At 32.7% G+C, this 18340-nt stretch overlaps 2 protein-coding genes across 5 annotated transcripts in view; one reads left to right on the top strand and one right to left on the bottom strand.

Annotated features, from left to right (window-relative positions):
* Positions 1-2742: 2742 nt before the first annotated feature.
* Positions 2743-17705, top strand: LOC143252404 (NADH dehydrogenase [ubiquinone] 1 alpha subcomplex assembly factor 3). Its single transcript, XM_076504471.1, has 5 exons — positions 2743-2901; positions 11057-11264; positions 11898-11964; positions 13627-13730; positions 16136-17705. The coding sequence occupies exons 1-5, from the start codon at positions 2780-2782 to the stop codon at positions 16295-16297; spliced, it is 663 nt and encodes a 220-aa protein (XP_076360586.1). The 5' UTR covers positions 2743-2779; the 3' UTR covers positions 16298-17705.
* The window catches only part of LOC143252405 (general transcription factor II-I repeat domain-containing protein 2A-like), a 24363-nt gene continuing 18115 nt past the window's right edge, over positions 12093-18340 (bottom strand). For all 4 annotated transcript variants that reach the window (XM_076504480.1, XM_076504481.1, XM_076504482.1 and 1 more), the window contains one exon: positions 12093-13064. In XM_076504480.1, the coding sequence (XP_076360595.1) occupies positions 12969-13064 (96 nt within the window). In that variant the 3' untranslated portion in view covers positions 12093-12968. The remainder of the gene's footprint in view (positions 13065-18340) is intronic.

Genomic DNA, 18340 nt, shown 5'->3' with positions numbered 1-18340 from the left:
TTAACCGTTATGTAGAAAAGGTTTTATTAAATGATCCACATTGATGTGCAAAATGTGAAATTTAAAACTACCTTGGACAAAACCTATAAACATAAATAAGGTAATTAGCAGCTAGTTGAAAATGAAACAAGAGCCGTTAGAGTTTAGATACTGACATTAGTGAAGGACGTGTTGGATTTCTACTTCTTGTTTAAGGTTAAACCAGGAACAGACGTACCCGTGTCCTTGAAGTGGTGCAATAACAGAAGAGAAATAATTATTACAAAAGCATAGTATCCTCGAGTTATTTCTTAATAATGAAGCACGTGATAGAGTTATGGAATTTTCACAATATCAAGGATTCACCTTATAAAAGTTGGTCTAGAGCAGCCATAAGTTAGTCTTTGTCCAGTTCTCATCCAACCATTGTTCAGTCCTTGTCAACACATCACAGCCAAACTTCATTCCCTCCCTGGAACCAGAAAGGCAATACATGACTTCCGCATTAACTCCTGGTTTTCATGTAATCAAAATAGTTAGAAATGCATGAAAAATCAACCTGAAATAGATCAGTAGCTCAACTTGTCAAAGTTGTTGGATCTGTTAAGAGTACTTGATATTGTACTAAAACATGTGTCATTGATGTAATAAATAAAGAAAACTCCTCAACAGCCAAGGATACGTGTACTCACATGTATAATGTAATACATTTCAAGTATATTGTGACATGCCCAATCTTTGCCTGAATTTCTTATATTTCACGCGATTTGGCATTCTGTATGTCATCTACTGTATAATCTTGTATCAAGTAAATACTGCTTGTGACGAGTATCGTCCTCCCTGTCATATCCATTGTACTAATGTTTACAGTACCTTGGGGATAGTGCATTATCATCTTCATGGTTCATTACTACTTGACCCGATGACTCCATAACTTATAGATGGTATTTTTAATTGTTTATCTACGATTTTAATGCATTCAAGTTTCACCTTCTACTGGAGAGTTCTAAGATGTACACCTGCTTTACTTTAGCCAAAGTATCATATACTCATCTATTACAGCATCTGTAAACCAACCGATTACATGCAAACGTATACATCATTTTCCGTGGAGCATTTGAGTAATGTAACTGGGAGAGCCTTTCCAAATCTTTTACAGATTTCACTAAGTTTTCTCCTTTCCTCTGTACCCTGCTTTGAAACCTTTCTTTGGGTACTTCATTCTGGTATGTCATTTTAAACGTGTTAGACAAGACAGCTGCTACAAAATTAGTCCTTTTAATCAATATAATTAAATGGGTAGCTAAACAAATAGTTTGTTTTTCACAATGCTACCTCATCATTCTAGAAACAATTTTGAATTGAGCCTGATATGCCTTCCATGGTATCTTTCTTCATATTCTATCAGTTTTCAACTGGATGATGCTATAGAACTAGTTATCTAAATTATGGAATTTAATTTGGCGGTGACGTAGTTGGAGTTGTCCAGGAATGTCATGTAGCCACAGATGACAGCAGCAATAGAAAGAAGTGTAAACTATCAATAGGTTCTTCTACTCTGTATTTTATAGAATCTTGCGTCTTAGGTTAGAATTACTGGGCAAGCCCAGAAAGATTTGTTACCGGTTTAATTTGTACATTTACCAATATAATTTCCAAATTTTTTATTGTGCAACTGATATAATGTGTCCTATCATTTGGACAAGTTAATTGGTTAATATTTGACAAGAATAAAACGAATTCCAGTGTACATAACGTTAACAAATTGATTAATTTCTTCAATAAGTGAATAATGTTTGTTAAAAGCTATGTTTACTAGTGAATCTAACATTTCAAATACAATGGTGGTCAAATAACGCAATAAAATTTCCGAAAATCAGTGTACGTCTAACTCGTACAATAGCGTTTGGGAACAAATAATTTTCTTTTGTATCCACAGCCTTAACTTGACGGAAAAAGTGTTGTTCTAACTTCTCAGCAGGTTTAGGTTAAGGTTGTAGGACGCATTGCTGTCCTAAACACTTTAAAGCGCTAATTTCTATTCTTTCATAGTAAAACTTGAATGCTCCCCTATTCAAAATATCGAGTTATTTGGTTTTATATCGTTTTAAAATGCCATAAACGAAGATCTTCCTTGGAAATGACTGTGCTATATCTCCCTGGCATAATTCTAACATTGCGGTCTTACACCATTAAATACTCGGGAATTAACGATGAGCCAAATATATAGTTGCTAAATAAGTCCCTCAGCTACTGCGGCTCACAGCTGTTTTGACACATACTATATTAAAACACTCGATTTGTTCTCAGGAAATACAATGAACGCTCTGTATTATTTGTTAATTACTGTGTTTCTAGTTTTACTGGATGATATACTACACCATTAAAAAGAGACAATCTTCCAATACCGTTTATAAATAAATATCGAGTTTTATATTATTTAAATTTAGTTATATAGAAAGAAAAATAAGCAGTTTTCTGAATTGGGGGCACGCAGTTTCGATGTTTCTGGATTTATTGAATGATTTATATTATCACTTGATTTATTTTGAGCATTTCATTTTATCATTGTACCCTTTGTCTGGTGATTCAGTGGCAAATTTGTGGGTTTGTAACTCTAAAAGTCGGGGTTTGATGCCGAAGTGGATAAAGAATACCAAACAAACCAAGCTAAACATCAGATCATTACATACATCCCACTAATGTTTAATCGTTTATTATTATTATAAAGATATTATTATAACTATTTATCCAGCAAAATTGCAGCAAATAGAGAGGGCGATATGTATGTTATGATAAAATGAGTACTTGCTTGAGTAGGTTCGGTTTGAAAATTAGGTGGCAAATATTTTGTTATTCAGTAAGATTAAAAGAGTGTCGATATGGGAGTTGTTTTACAAATAACAAATGTTCAATAAAAAGGTGAGGTTAATATTGTACTTGCCTTAAATTATGTAGGAATTATTAAATGTTTAGAAGTAATATTAATTAATATTTAAAAAAATGCTACTACCAATATACAATAGGACTAATAGTAGTACTTTACCACTACTAGTAGTATATGGTATATAATGCTAAAAGAAAACGAAAACCTTCGGAACAATAGACTATACTAATATTATTAGCACAAACCTTGATGTAACACCACATAATATGTATAATGCTTTTAATTGCTGACTGTGACATGCTTAAGGTATCAGTTGCTTTGCCATAACGTACAAACTTATTTTGGAACCTGTGATTTTGATTGTATTGTAATGTCTGCAATGTTGTAACTGTGAAACATTACATCTCTGCTATTTTCTTATTCTTACAATGATAAGGTCTTTCACAGTTGATGTTTACAGTGCCAAACTGAGAAAGTTTCATAATAACACGTATTATAACAGTGGCATGGGTACTTACAGAAATATTTTCTTGGGGGTTAAAATTGTATTTAGGGGACCATCTTTTAAAGTGCAAGTCAACAGGCTAAAAGAATATGTTATGTATGCTTGAACACAAACACAGATTTACAATTTTAATAAACATTTCTAAAAGTATTTAATATAACTGTGATATTAAGTTTAAATCATAATGTGTGCAAGTTTTTGTGAAATATAAGGGAGGACTTTTAATGCCTTTTTTGCCCCTTCCTGAAGGCACCCATAAACCATAATTCTTTACCCATGAGCTTATATGGACAGAGATATTTCTGGTGATACACAAGAACATCTTAAATCCTATACCTGGAGAATTGACTCATTTAATCAACATATTCCACTTGCCAACACTCAATGTCAGTATGTTGCTGACTCAAACTTGAATTATTTCTTTTGGTTTACTTCCATTAATATATACCACACTTAATATTTTTTAAAACACATTATATGCTTATGGGGTGTGTAACTAACTCAGAGGTCTGGCTGGGGCTATATTTCCTGAGAAGTGAATTAGGTTTTGCATAATTAAAAGGTAGAGAAGTAAAAAATTCATCAAAGTATGAAATTATAAACTTTTATTATAAAGCAACATCTTATTGCTTAGTATTTTATAACTGAGCTTGTTATTTCTTTACCCTATATTACATAGTCCTTACTAAAAAGTAGTTTAATTTCAGAATGTGTTGGTCCAGCTAGGCCATACTATCCACTAAACTACACTTTAAAATAAAATGCAAAACTTTGAGCCAGTCCTCATCTAGCCCTCCTTTAATTACTCTTGAATTAAATTGTCCACCAAATCTAAATGATCAACCATCCTGTTAGAAACAGCATTGTTTTAGATGAAAATGACCCCTACCCTTCCAAATTTTACATTTGTGCCCATAGACCAACTATTCTCACTGTTAAGTGTGAAAAAAAATATGATTCATCAACATTATCACTTCCTTTAACAATCTCGAACATCTCAAACAAATCACTTCTTAATTTGTAATTTCATCAACAACAAACAGTTTCAGATATCTTAACTTTTCCTTTCTAAATATTATTCTAGTGTATGCTTCTGAGCCCTTTCCAACAATTTATTCTTCTTTTCCAAAGATAAAGCACTAAAGATTAAATACAATATTTCAGATGTGGCATTACAAGTGACATATTCAATGAAATTTAGACTTATATTCAATATTTTTATAGACACAGCCTAAAATCCTATTTGTACTACCACTAGCAATAAAGCATTTCTTAGATAGTGTGAAAAAGTGGTTAATTTTTTCTTCCTTAACGTTATTTCCTTCAATATTACATCTCCAAGTCATAGTTTTTTCATTTAAAAAAAAAAGCATATGTCAACAAATAAACCTTACTCAGTAGTTTAGTACTATCAGGAAATTTAGAAATTTTATTGCATGTGTAATACAGCTATCCATATTATTGAATTAACATGTTAAAAAAGGTTAGATTTTACTAGAGGTAATCAATTTTTGACCACTAATTTTGTGTGTGGTGACTCATTTTTGCCACTTTAGTGCCATGTTAGATTTCTCAAAGTCCTCTTGCATTCAAAGTTGATTGGTTATCTGTTGAGGTTACGCTTCATACTACATTGAATTCTTTACGAGGAGTTATTGTTGAGAGAGATTTGAAGAACATCCCTAAGTCAGAGATTCTCACTGGTTTCTCCACTCAAGGAGTTTCTGCACTGAGGCATATCTCCACTCTGCAAAGATAGAATAATGATGCCAATGAGTGTCTCCATTTTAACATTTACATCACCCGGTCCACCTGCCACCATCAAGGCAGGTTATCTCAATTATAAGGTATGGCAATACATTCCAAACCTTCTCAGATGTTTCCAGTGTCAGCAATTCAGCCACTCAAAGATATCATATCATGGTTTCTTGACGTGTGATCTTTAAGGTGACAAGGACCACTATGCCTGTGAGTGTGAAACAGACCCTCATTGCATTAATTGCAATGGCTCTCACCCATCCTACTTTCATTCTTGCCCTGAATGGTTGGAAGAAAAAGAAGTGCAGCATTTGAAGATGGTTCAAAACATTATTTACCCTGAGGCTCAATAGTTGCTGTCTACCACTTCATCTCGGATGTATGCTGCTGCACTTCATTCCATTATTACAGTGGAAGTGCAGATGGGTCTCTATGTGCCTCCAAAAGAATTGTTATCAAACCATATGAAAAGCCTTTTGACCTACATGGTTAAAAAAGTTGACAAATCAGCATCAACACCCATCTCTGTCCCTAATATTCATTCCAGTAAACCCCAAGATCCACTCCCTTTTGTTCTGGGTATGGGCATTTTCTTGGGTGCATCTTCTTCTCTTACCCCAAGATGCAAAATGATCATTTTTTTTGTCTTCAGTCATTGGAATCCTCTTCCAACAACAAAGACCTGCTCAATTGACCCAGGGCAGGATCCATGGAGGTTGATAGACCTCCTTTGAATAAAGACAGTAAAGAAAAAAAGACGTGGTCGTAAAACAGAAGGGTTATCCACCCAATTCTCCTGTACATAAATAAAAATGGCCACCTTGATACAATGGAACTGTCGAGATTTACGTTCTAATCTGGATGACATCAAGACATTCATTGCTTCCTACCATCCTATGTGTCTTTCCTTACAGGAAACATTTCTGAAACCTGCCAATACTGTAACTTTTTGGCAGTTTTTTTTGTACAGAAATGATAGGCTGTTTGATGGATGAATGCATGGAGGGTTGGCAATGTTGGTTGATCAGCATGTGTCCACCCTGTCTTTGCCACTCAATATACCCTTGGAGGCCTTAGCCATCCGTGTTTCCTTTGGTCACACCATCGTTGTTTGGTTTCTATACCTGTCTTCTGAAGAGATCCATGATCAATCAGATCTTGATGCTCTCTTTGACAATTGCTATTTCCCTTATTAATCCTGGGAGACCTTAAAGGACATAATCCCCTCTGGGGAGGTACTGATATTGATTGGAAGGGTTGCTCCATAGAGTGTAGACCACCTGATTCGATTTGAAACATCAATCGGAAAAGCCTTTCTCAAAATACATCTTGTATCAATACTCTTTGACCTTGACAAGAGCTTATGGTGCTGTACTACATGGAGGTATGGCATTTTGTGAGACCTCTATTTTTATTGGTTATGTGGTCATTTGCACTTGTTTGTTAAAAGTTTGTCAATGGGCAGATGATTCCAAGTTTCTGTAGGTTTGACACTTTCCCGTTTTTTTTCTACAGGAACTTGGAGACCCTCAGGGCTGTGTTTTGAGTGTCACACTTGTCAGTATAAAGATTAATGCCATCACTGGACAACTCCCTCTTACTGTTACAAATGGGCTCTATGTTAATGACTTTCACATCTCATCAGTCGTTGAACATGAGGTATGTTGAACAGCACCTACAGACTGCCCTCATTGCTTACTGAAGTGGACCACACTAAACAGTTTTAACTTCTCTCTCCCTAAAATTGTTTGCATGCATGTTTATCACCAATGGGTTATTTACCCTGATACTGAACTCCATAACACTGATGTTGTGCTACCTGTGGTCCTTGAGACAAAGTTCTTGGGACTTTTCTTGGACCATAATCTGACCTTTATACCACACATCAAGCAGCAATGAGTCAAATGTACAAGAGCATTGAACATCCTCAGTGTTCTCTCTTCCACCACATGGGGAACAGATCGATGTTTTATGCTAAAAATATATCGTGCTATTATTCTGTCAAAACTAGACTATGAGTCACTGGTCTATGGCTCTGCCAGGACCTTGGCCTAGAAGATGCTGGACCCTGTTCATCATCAGGAACTTTGGCTCTGCACCAGGGAATTTTGCACTTCTCCAGTCCAGAGCTTATACACAGAGTGTCATGTACCTCCTCTACACCTCTTCTGTTTGCAACTGTCTTTACTGTATGCTTCGAAACCTTGATCCTTACCACAACATCCCACCTGGGGTTGTGTTTTTTTTCCATAGTGGGCCATGCTTTTTTAGAACAGATGATCTGCCATTGTTCCTTTTGGCCTTTGTATCCAGGTGCAGTTGTATGAATTGGGTCTGTTCTTTGATAACACTGCTGTATCTACTGGTTAGCCCATCCCACCATGGTTTCTTATAGTCCCGATGTGACCTACCTTTAAGTAATCTGAGAAAAACAGATGCTCCCGATTGGAAATACCGCCTGTTATTTGCTGAACATCTATTGTACCATCCTTCCATTTCTGTTTATATGGATGGTTCGAAATCCGGTGACTGTTGGCTCTGCTGTGGTTTGTTGTGGTTGAGTGGTTGCGAAAAGAATCCCCTCTACAGTTTTTGTGTTTACTGCTGAACTGTACACCATTTCTCTTGTTCTGGATCACATAGAAGCTAAACTGCACTATTTATACTGACTTGCTTAGTTCTCCACTGGCCCTGGAATCTCTTCACATTAGTTCTCATCCTGTTTTTCCTGATATTGAAAGTGAACTGGCCCATTTCTTTTTAAAATCTACTTCTATCCAGTTTTTCTGTATACCAGGCCATGTTGGTATTCACGGGAATGGGCTCACCGACACCATAGCTAAATCTGTCTGTTCTGCTGTGCCTGTTTCCATACACAGACTTTGGTCCTGTATTCAAAGCTCTGCTCCATGCCAGGTGACAGTTGACTTGGAGTGAACAACATGAAACTAAGCTTTTTCAAATAAAACTCTCCATCAGACTTTGGCCGTCTTGCTTCTCTAAGGATCAGAAATAGAAAGTTGTTTTAACTAGACTACACATTGGACACAGTTTTTAATTCATTGTTTTCTTTTACCTGAGACTGATGCACCAATGTGTTGGGTGTGTGACACTCAAGTCACAATAAGCCACATTTTACTATCTTGCTATCATTATGACTCTTAACGATGGTACTATTTTAAACATGTTTTGTCCCATGCTTTATCCATGATGTTAGACAGTGTCATTTTTAGTTTTTTAAAGGCCATTAATCTTTTAAATGTTATTTAAGTTTTTCATTTATAAATTAGACCTTTTATTAATGTGATTTCGTTTTAAAAATTAAAGTACATCTAGTTTGATTTAAAAATTAGTAAATGGCAGTAATGTCAAATACTTGAAACCAGGACTGGAAAGGCCAACTTCAGGTGTCTAACGCTGATGTTTGAAGTACCCGTTAGTCATTCTGGCGAGTTATAATAATTAAAATTATGCTACATAAAGTTTCTTACAACTTGTATTACTATAGTTTTTCTCTTACTGCTGTAAACTAGATATAAAAAATTGGATTTAATGCTACTTATGTTTTTAATTCGAAAATTAAACTTTGTGTTCCCTCCATTTCCTTTGACGAATTTTAATAAATTTACTTTAATTTTAAGTTTTTATTGGATGTTTGGTGTAAATAGCCATTTGGTGTTTATCATAAAATACCAAACGAAACAACTATCTCATTATCAACATCTTCAGAAAAATATTCTATCAGAATTAGTTAACACTTAATCCATGTACTTCTTCTCAACATGAAGGTTGCAGTTTAAATCTCTTAAAGGTCTACTATTACTGTTTTATTAGTTGTTGTTTTTTTTTTATTACTGTTAACACAGGCATTAGTAGCTCTTTAAACCTGTAAGGATTTGTGAGTTGTATCTGAATTGTTTTTATGATTTCTTAATAATTATTACAACACCTCATGAAACTTCATTTTTCTTAATTTTGGAGATAAATTTGGTTTAGTTTTGAGCCAAAGAGACAAATGTTGTTTGATGCCGTCACTGTCTTATGGGTAATCAGGATTTTCAGTCTGACTTTGACAGTGTCTGCTTGGATTTAAAGAGTTAAATCAGAGTTTATAAGCTAAGAGCATCACAACGCCCCTTTCACCTTAGGTTAAATTTTATTTTTAACTATCATATAATAAAATATTAAATTAACAGCTGGTACAAAACAGAAATTATAAATACAAGAAAAAAGCATTTTCACTTCATATCACCTGACAATCAAATTATGTTTAAGAAACATTTTAAAAATAAGTATTTTATTATATAGTATGTTCTGTTAACTTGAAAAATTTGTGGTAATATTTTTAACAATTTTAGTTTTAAACCTTATCATATGATGTTTATATTGTGAAAGACTTGTTTCTCCAAATAGCATGTAGTAAAATGGTGAGAAGGTGATAAATTTTCAAACCACCTAGTTTCAGCAAAAACTGTCCCACTTTTTCTGAGAAATTACTTTTGTGGTGTGCAGGCATACTATGTGTTTTATACTTTCTTTTTTTTTTTATATAGTAATTTCCAAAATGTATCATGTAGTTTGATTCTATGTATTTTTTGTACTTCAGAAAAACACCAAGTTATTTTTTTTCAGTTATTTTTACTGTACTCTAGCAAATAATATCAACTTTGCCCATAAAAATATTGTGACAGCTTTGCACATTGTGTAGAAAAAGTGAACAGCTGTGTTCTTCATTGGCTGAGTAGATAATTACTGGAGGTTACAACCTTCATTGTCTGAAAATGACCAGTCATGTAGTAGCTTGCATCATTATTGGAAAATTGTTGGTTGTATAGAACATTGGATTAATACAAGTTCTACCATGTTTCTGATATGAAGTAATTGACAGGAAACCATTTTGAGAGATAAAAGCTGCTGACTGACTGATTGGTTCTGTTAGTCAAATGTCCAGTGTTAAAGCAAGTGTACACATTGTATTTCTTTGATTTGCAAAAGTAAAAACTGTTTCTCCTCATATTACACTTCAAGTCTGTGTATTTTCTTGGTTTAAATTCAGTTGTTTACTTAGACATAGATTCACTTTGTAATTTTCCTGTTCACCCTTCTGACAAAATAAACCTATCTAATACTCTTGTGGGAATCACTTTCAACTGAGAATAATTTAAAAAACAACTTAAAATCTAAGTCATACTTTTGCAAAGCACGTATTGCTGATACATTTATACTCCAGTTGTAAGTGTCATAAGATGGGAACAGTATTCGTTTGTCTTGGTTGAAATGTTAATCCATCAGAGATTAACCCCCAGCTAACTAGTGGTATCCATCATATAGCTGGTGAAACAAGTGGGGGTAAAGTACCTTGCTGAAACACAACAGTATGATGCAAGCCAGCCTTGAGCTGTCAGCCACGTTGCCTCTTCACCTAAGAATACCTTATTTTAACTACATTTATAGAGGCATTGCACAAGTTTTTTTTCTAATATTTATGAGGATTTGAAATAAGAATGCATTATAATTGATATTTTAAAATATTGTGGGTTTGCTAAATTAACTTCTTAGTGACAAACAAATTCTATGAAATTTAATATGATTGATAACCAGTCATTAAAGTCCAGATATGTTTAATGACTGATGGTATTACTTATCAAAAAATTGTACATCAAAAGTAAGTGAAAGAAAAATTTGCCCCTTTGAGAACTGTAAATGCATTGTAGAAATATAACTTGGTAACAGTTCACTGCATTAATGAATGTAATGAATGTTATTTAGAATCAGGTGTGTCTACATTTTTCCTTCGATCAAGTGATGCATTTTGGATCCAATTTGTAAGCATATGAAAACAGTTTTGCAGTTATTTTTATAATGGCTTGCTTTGAGGTAAATAAAAGCACCAAATTTCATTTAAAAATTTTTTTATATATATATAGCAAATTGGAATCATCCGTTGGCATTTTAACTGCATCCAGACATTACAGTTACGAAGGTGATGGTAAAACAACAGTTACAATTTTGAACACAGAAGAACAAGAAGGGATTTTAATCAACAGCTACAGCACCATAGGCTTTAGACTAAATAATGGTTTATTTGTATTTGGGCCAATGGCAGTATTTCCTCGATCTGTTTTACAGTGGAATGTAAGTACTGTGTGTCATTTCCTGTGCTCAGTAACTTTCATATATATGATTATAATGTATAGTTTTATTTAGCTCTTAACATCTGTCATCAAATTTTATGGTTGAAAGTGTCTTAATGATTAAAATGTGAAAACTTTTGATTCTGTTGATTATTATTTTCATTGCTGATGGTTTAACTCACATCTGTACTCATCAACTACATTATATATCATTGTTATACCACTGAAAATTGTACAAAAACATAACAAAACTGATGCTGTGTATTTCCATTTAGTGTTATATCATTGAACGTTCTACAAACACAACAACTGAGAGTCCTGATAAGTCATCCAGTTAGTATATATGAGTTAAGAGCCAATTTTATACAGAATAATGTGTTATAATTGTAAGTATTAGTCTTTATTGACCTTTATTAGATGGGAAGGATCTAAAATCTCTCTATATCAAAATTTAAATAATAAAGATTATATCCAAGGTCTATGTAGTAATCATTTCAGGCCTTACAATCTCAGTGCTGATCAGTGCAATTTGGGATCAGTGGTTGAAAGGTTTTAATATATGTTTATATATATCTTCATTATCATTTTGTAATGTGTTATTTGGCTTTTTGTGAATTTAAGATTTTTAATACAGGTAAAAAATGTTGAAGATATTCATCCAGATTCTCTTTCCTTGTTTTACCTTTTGGAACCTAAGATTGGTAAGTTTTTGTTTTTTAATTTGAGATATAAAGCAGTTGTGTGTTCCTAAGAGTTCAAGTGATAACTAGTGAAAATTACTAACTGTATCTTAATATCTTTCTGCAATGAACATGCCTAAAACTGGTATTTGCAGCTACTGAGCTGAACTGGTCGATTGGTGTTCATTGTTAACATCAACTAAAATAGAATGGAGATAAAACAACTTCCAATACAAGATTGATTTTGACATATTCACATGTCAGTCTTTGTGCACTTTGTTTATTTCATTAAAGACTTGTAAGAAAGTTGTTTCTTTTTTAAGAATCTTACACAATGACTTTTTATTTTGTGCTTTAAAACCAATATTGTTGATATTTCTAACTTAGCTATTCTTTTTGAGTTGAAGCAGGGTTAACTTGTTTAGAAAACTACATTAGTTGTGGAATATATTTTAAACAGTATTTTAGAAACATATGAGTAGGTAGAAACTATCAATATTTCTCTTAACATTTGTAGTACTAATTAGAGCATTTTCCTTGAACTTTGAAATCTCAGTGTTTGATGAAATATTTTACATAATAAATGTTCAACATAAACATACTGAACTAGTTGTACATACAAATCATAACAAGAAGATGATTCTAATTAGTTTTTGAACCCCACCAGGTCTTCTGTGTAATATTAGAAACAGCAAATATTTTTTTTCTAGTTGTTTTCTTAAAATTTCGATGCTGTTCAATTTGTTTGCTTTTGTTATAAATATCCAGAGGATTTAGTATATTATATTAACACTAGCAGATGCTCACTGAAACTGTTTAATGGTAATTACCCTAGAAGTTGAAGGGAATAAATTTAAAATATGCAATCAACACAGACACTTGGATTAGGGTGTGTATACACTATGATTTTTAGTGGACCATTTATGACTGTCTACTGTTATTTCTCAGGTTATGTCAATAAGAAGAAATATATTTGTTTTTAAACAAAGAATACTGACTGCAGTGCATTGTTCTCAAAAACATTTTCATTCAACACAATGGGTGCATCCAGCAAATAGAATACTCAGGTTTGCTAAGTGGACACAGGGACTCTTCTGAGTGCTTTTTGACAGTTGGCATTTCTACAAGAGGTATCAAAGGGGAGTTAATCAATTCAAAACAATTTATTCAAAATGTTACAATGAAATTATACATATATTAATATATTTAAAAGCTAAAAATAAACATGCTAAAACATGTTCCTCTCTGTATGCTATTTTTCACTCATGCTCATATCTTTGAAATATTTCTTTTAATCAGTTTTTTAGAGGAAATTGTTTTTTTTCATGAAATTCTCTCACAAAAAAAAGTTTTTCTCAGATTTACAATTCACTCTTTGATCTAAAAATATTGTAAGAAATTTGTTGTGTGTTTATTTCATATTGCTTTACTGCATCTCAAGGCTATATGTGAATAAATCACATATCACAATTTTGTTTATGCAATGTGCTAAATAAAACTACTTCATCTTTTTTTGACAAATGCTAGAATAGGACACAATTTCCAAAAAAGTATTTGCTCAGATCAAATTTGTTTTTATTAACTTACCATGTATTGAAAGTGTTAGACAGCATAACATAATGTAGTTACCAAACGTTTCATAAAAACACTTATCATTCTGAACATTTATTATTATTATTCTAGATTTATTAATTGTTGGAACTGGAGGTGTTCGATCCAACAAAATTGATTATAGTGTCATAAAATTCATGGCATCGAAGAAGATTAATATGGAAATTCTTCCAACGGTAAGTTTTTAGAAATAGAATTCTGTTAAAGTATCACAATATAAAAAAACTAGTTATCAAGTTTATATTTTAGAGAAATAGTCTATATGATTATTACTTAGAATCTGCAACATGTACAATACTGTGCAAAAATGTTAAGACAGTCGAAAATTAGATTTCAGGCTATTTTTAAAGAACAGTTGAAGGTAAATTAGAGGTGTAACATCAAGATTTTATTTATCTTCATCTTTAGTACAACAGAAACTTAGCAGAAGTGCTTGAGTTCAGCACACAGTTAATATTTTGTGTGTCACCTTTTGCTTTAATAACTACAGACAGTCTTTAAGGTATTGTTACAACATACTTAGTGTCTTTAGGTAAATTGCTCTACGTGTCTCTGATACACTCCGATAAAGTTTTTTTAGAAGGAACTTTTGATTTGTCAAATTTTAATCTATCAAATCCCGTTATGCTACAGAAAATCCTTTACAACTTGTATCACTGTAGTTTTTCTCTTAATGCTGTAGGCTAGATGTAAACATTGGTTTTATGCTATTTGTGTTTTTTAACTTTGTTTTATTTTACCTTAATTTCCTTTTATGAATTTTACTAAATTCACTTTAATTTTAACTTTTTACCAGATGTTTGGTGCAGATAGCCTAGCTGCTTTGTGCTGTAAAACACCAAACCAACCACCAAATATAATGAAAAGTCCAAAACTATGTTTCTATTAAGAGTGTCATCTGTTTATATTAATAGTTATCTCATACACTTTTACAGTGATGGCATTTGTATTGATAGTGTTAAAATACAAGGATCGATAAGAAAGGAATTTTAATTACATAAATGGTAGCTAGAAAATATCTACCATTTACCACTGGGATGAACTTGTTGGTTGTCAGTTATTCTTGCCTTGTGTTTTGAATTGGTGCAGCGTAAGTTAATTTAATGTACATTGTATCCATTTTGAAATAGTTTCAGTCTTTGATACACTGTTTATCATTATGTGATGAATATTAAAATATTATTAAAGATGGCACTGCATATTTTTTCATGAAATTGTTCATCTTGTGTGGTATTTCACAGCATTTAAATCCTATTATTTAAATCATAGGATAATTTCTTTCAAAACTTTTGTGTAGAAGCAATTACAACACAAAATAACTGCAATGAAGTTGTAAAAATTTGTGTAGCACTTCACCAACACATGGTTAACATAGAATGTAAGATATATATACAACTCATATATGGAAGAAACCATCCTGGAACACCATATATGGACATGCCTTTCAAACTGGTCAAGAACTCAATTTGGTGCTCCCTCTGCAAGAAATATCTCTGTATCAAATGTGGATCAATATGCTGGGAAGACTGGCATGCCAAGGTCCAGTATCGGTACTAGATTAAAGGTAAACCTATTAACAGATAATATCCTCAAATTTTGTGTTTATGTGTAATAGTTTTTATGTAATCCATTTCTGTGACACGTGTTTTTATGCATTTTTACTGTGGAGCTCAGGGCTAATTGGGTTAAGGCTTGTCACAAAATTGCTTGGCAGGAGAAGATAAGTGGTCACATAAAAAGTGTAAGATACCAGAAATGGTATTTCATCAGCCAGTAGCTTCTTTTTGTTGGGAAAACTGTCAGTGCTCCTTGTATCTGCTGCTGGCTTACTCTCATACAAAACATTGAAGATTATTCTAATGTCACATAATGCATGTTTGAACCAGTAAAACAACTCAATTTCCAACAGGTTGTAAATCTGAAGATTTGGCACAAAAATAGATTGACAGAAAAAAAAAATGTAGTGGAAAATGCAGCTTTGAAATATCCAAAGTTCCTGGATGATGTGGACATATACGAGTTTAAACAAGCATTAAGACACACAACAACATCTATTCGAAGACAGTCTGTATGTGTTGGTAAGCAGTGAAATGGACAGTCTACCTTCTGCAAAGGTTCAATCTTACCATGTTTCAAGTGCATTTTCTGATTCTGAAATAACAATAAGAGTGAACCATCTATACTAGATGGATATTACCTTTGTAATGCACATCCAAGATCAGTGGGGTGTTGTGCACATATAGTATCAGTAATGTAGGTCCAGGGACTCAAATGGCCTAAGGGAAAGCTTTTACTATGACAATCAGTGATGACACTGCCAATGGATTGGTCATTGTAAATATGTAAGGTGGGATGTGAACACTTAGTGTGCACAGTATATAAAACATGACACTGTTATAGCTGAATAATGAAAAATATTAGAAGTGATATGTGGTAATTTTTGTGGTTCCAATATTTTAAAAATAAGATGAACACACAGTATATGTAAACAGATATGGCAAAATTTGTATCTTTTCTACCCTTCTCTCAAAATATAACACTTAAGCAAAACTGTATGTACAATGACTTTCTTTTTTTACAGCATCAAGCATGTTCAACCTTTAACTTCTTGAATGCTGAACATCGTTCTGTTGCTGCAGCTCTAATACCCCCAGAGACAGTAGAGTACACTGAAGATGATGTAGTTGAAACACAGGCCAGATTGAAATCAATTTATGAAACAGAAGATGATATATTTAAATAACTAGTTTTTAATGTAGAATAGCTCAGTACATAAAATAACAAATATTAGAATTCAGCCAGATAAAATTTTGTGATTATTTATTTCTAAGTTAATACAAGCTATAATACTGGTTATTGAAGTTTTTAGTATAATTTATTGGTTTATATCTTACTTGGCCTGGCATGGCCAGGTGGTTAAGCCACTGGACTCATAATCTGAGGGTCGTGGGTGAGAGTCTGTGTCACAACAAACATCTTCACCCTTTCAACCATGGGGGCATTATAAGTTATGATCAATCCCACTATTCATTGGTAAAAGAGTAGCCCATAAGTTGGCAGTGGGTGGTGATGCCTAGCTGCCTATCCTCTTATCATACAGTCCTAAATTAGGGACGGCTAGTGCAGATAGCCCTCGTGTAACTTTGCATGAAATTCAAACCAAACCTGTCTTACTGGTTGGTTATTTCCCAGTGTCATTTAAGGGTTAGGAATGTTACAAAAAAACACAAATTAAATTTACCAGTGAGATATTAAAAGTATGTTTTCCCTTTTCTTATGTTCTTCACAATACGGTTATTCAGTTTCTCACAAGGAAGAAAAAGTAATAAACTTTAACCAATCATCCTTTGACTAAACATTTCATTGAACCCTTGTATTCATTAACACTATTATGACTTTACACAAAAACTAAAGCAACTGTTCTGAGAACAGTACATAAAATTCTCTTTACTCTACGTACATCATTTTTTAACACAGGTCAGATTTATGGAATTTCATTTTGGCCCAACTTTTTTATATAACAAATAGTAATTTTTTGCTAGATTTAGGGTTATTTGGTATAAATATGGTTTTTGTTAAATTAAAAAATTGGTATGGACCTGTAGGACCATGTCATTCATGTTGTTTTCGTCTTAACAAGCAGTATATTTTAATTTTGTAGTAAGTAACCAAGTTGAAAACAAAGATTTGCAATTCTGTTTGTTTTGTAATATATACAATTACTTTTTACATTGAGATATAACACGTGTAAAAGTTTTTTCTGCCTGAATATTATTTTAAAACTGTAACAAAAGCTTGAGAACAAGTATTATAAACCAAACTCAAATAGCCCCTTATAAACTTAAAATACTGTGACATGGATTTAACAAGACATTGTGTCACTCATAAGTGAGTGACGTACATTACCATAAAACTGCATCACTGACTTATGAGTAAAGAAAGAGGAAAAGTGTTAAAAAAATGAAAAGGCAAACTAGGAAACATTTGATGTAAATGAATTCTAGCAAAATAGTTACAAACGTAATTTATATATTTTCTTTAATCACTTTTTTTCTCAAAATGTTTAATAGTTTTCTATTCATGTTATGTTAGCCTTAAGTTTGTAACTTAACTAGGCAAAGATTGTTGATAAATCTGATTTCTACTTCCCTTCTTTCAGTGCTCTTCCTTTTAATAACCACGTATTGGCGGAAGAATATGCTTGTACGTAAGGTAACGTTACTCACGGACTAGCAAGCCCATTGTTAAGGTTGTATCATTACATGAATTGCTAATCAATTAATCATTGAGCTTACAAATCAACCAGCATTCTGCCTTAATAGACCAATCTTGTTTTTTAAGACAATTTTTTAAACTACCCTTCATTCAGTATAATTTACATCAGGAGGTACAACAATTTAGGGTTAAGTTACATTTTATCATCCAAAGTTATGACATGAAAATGTATCATATCCATGATCTGGTAAAAACCTGTAACAAATATTAATATTATTCCATGAGTTTCTCCATACACTACTACTACAGTACAACTAATTTTGTTAAAAATAATTATCCACCATGGATTTTAAGATATAATAACAATGTTTATTACTGTGTACAATATATATCATTTAGTGAAATAAATTCACACCTATCATAGAAAAACAAAGTATATTTAATATTTGTGAAAGCTATTGATAATACAAGATTACTTCTTTTCAGTTAACTGATTCATGAGGTAAAAATCTAAGTGTTACAAGAAATACTACAATCGCATTAATACCAAAAAATATCTGATTACCAACAT

Source organism: Tachypleus tridentatus, chromosome 6, assembly GCF_004210375.1.
Source record: "Tachypleus tridentatus isolate NWPU-2018 chromosome 6, ASM421037v1, whole genome shotgun sequence".
Classification (NCBI taxonomy): domain Eukaryota; kingdom Metazoa; phylum Arthropoda; class Merostomata; order Xiphosura; family Limulidae; genus Tachypleus; species Tachypleus tridentatus.
This window is presented reverse-complemented; position numbering and strand designations above follow the sequence as displayed.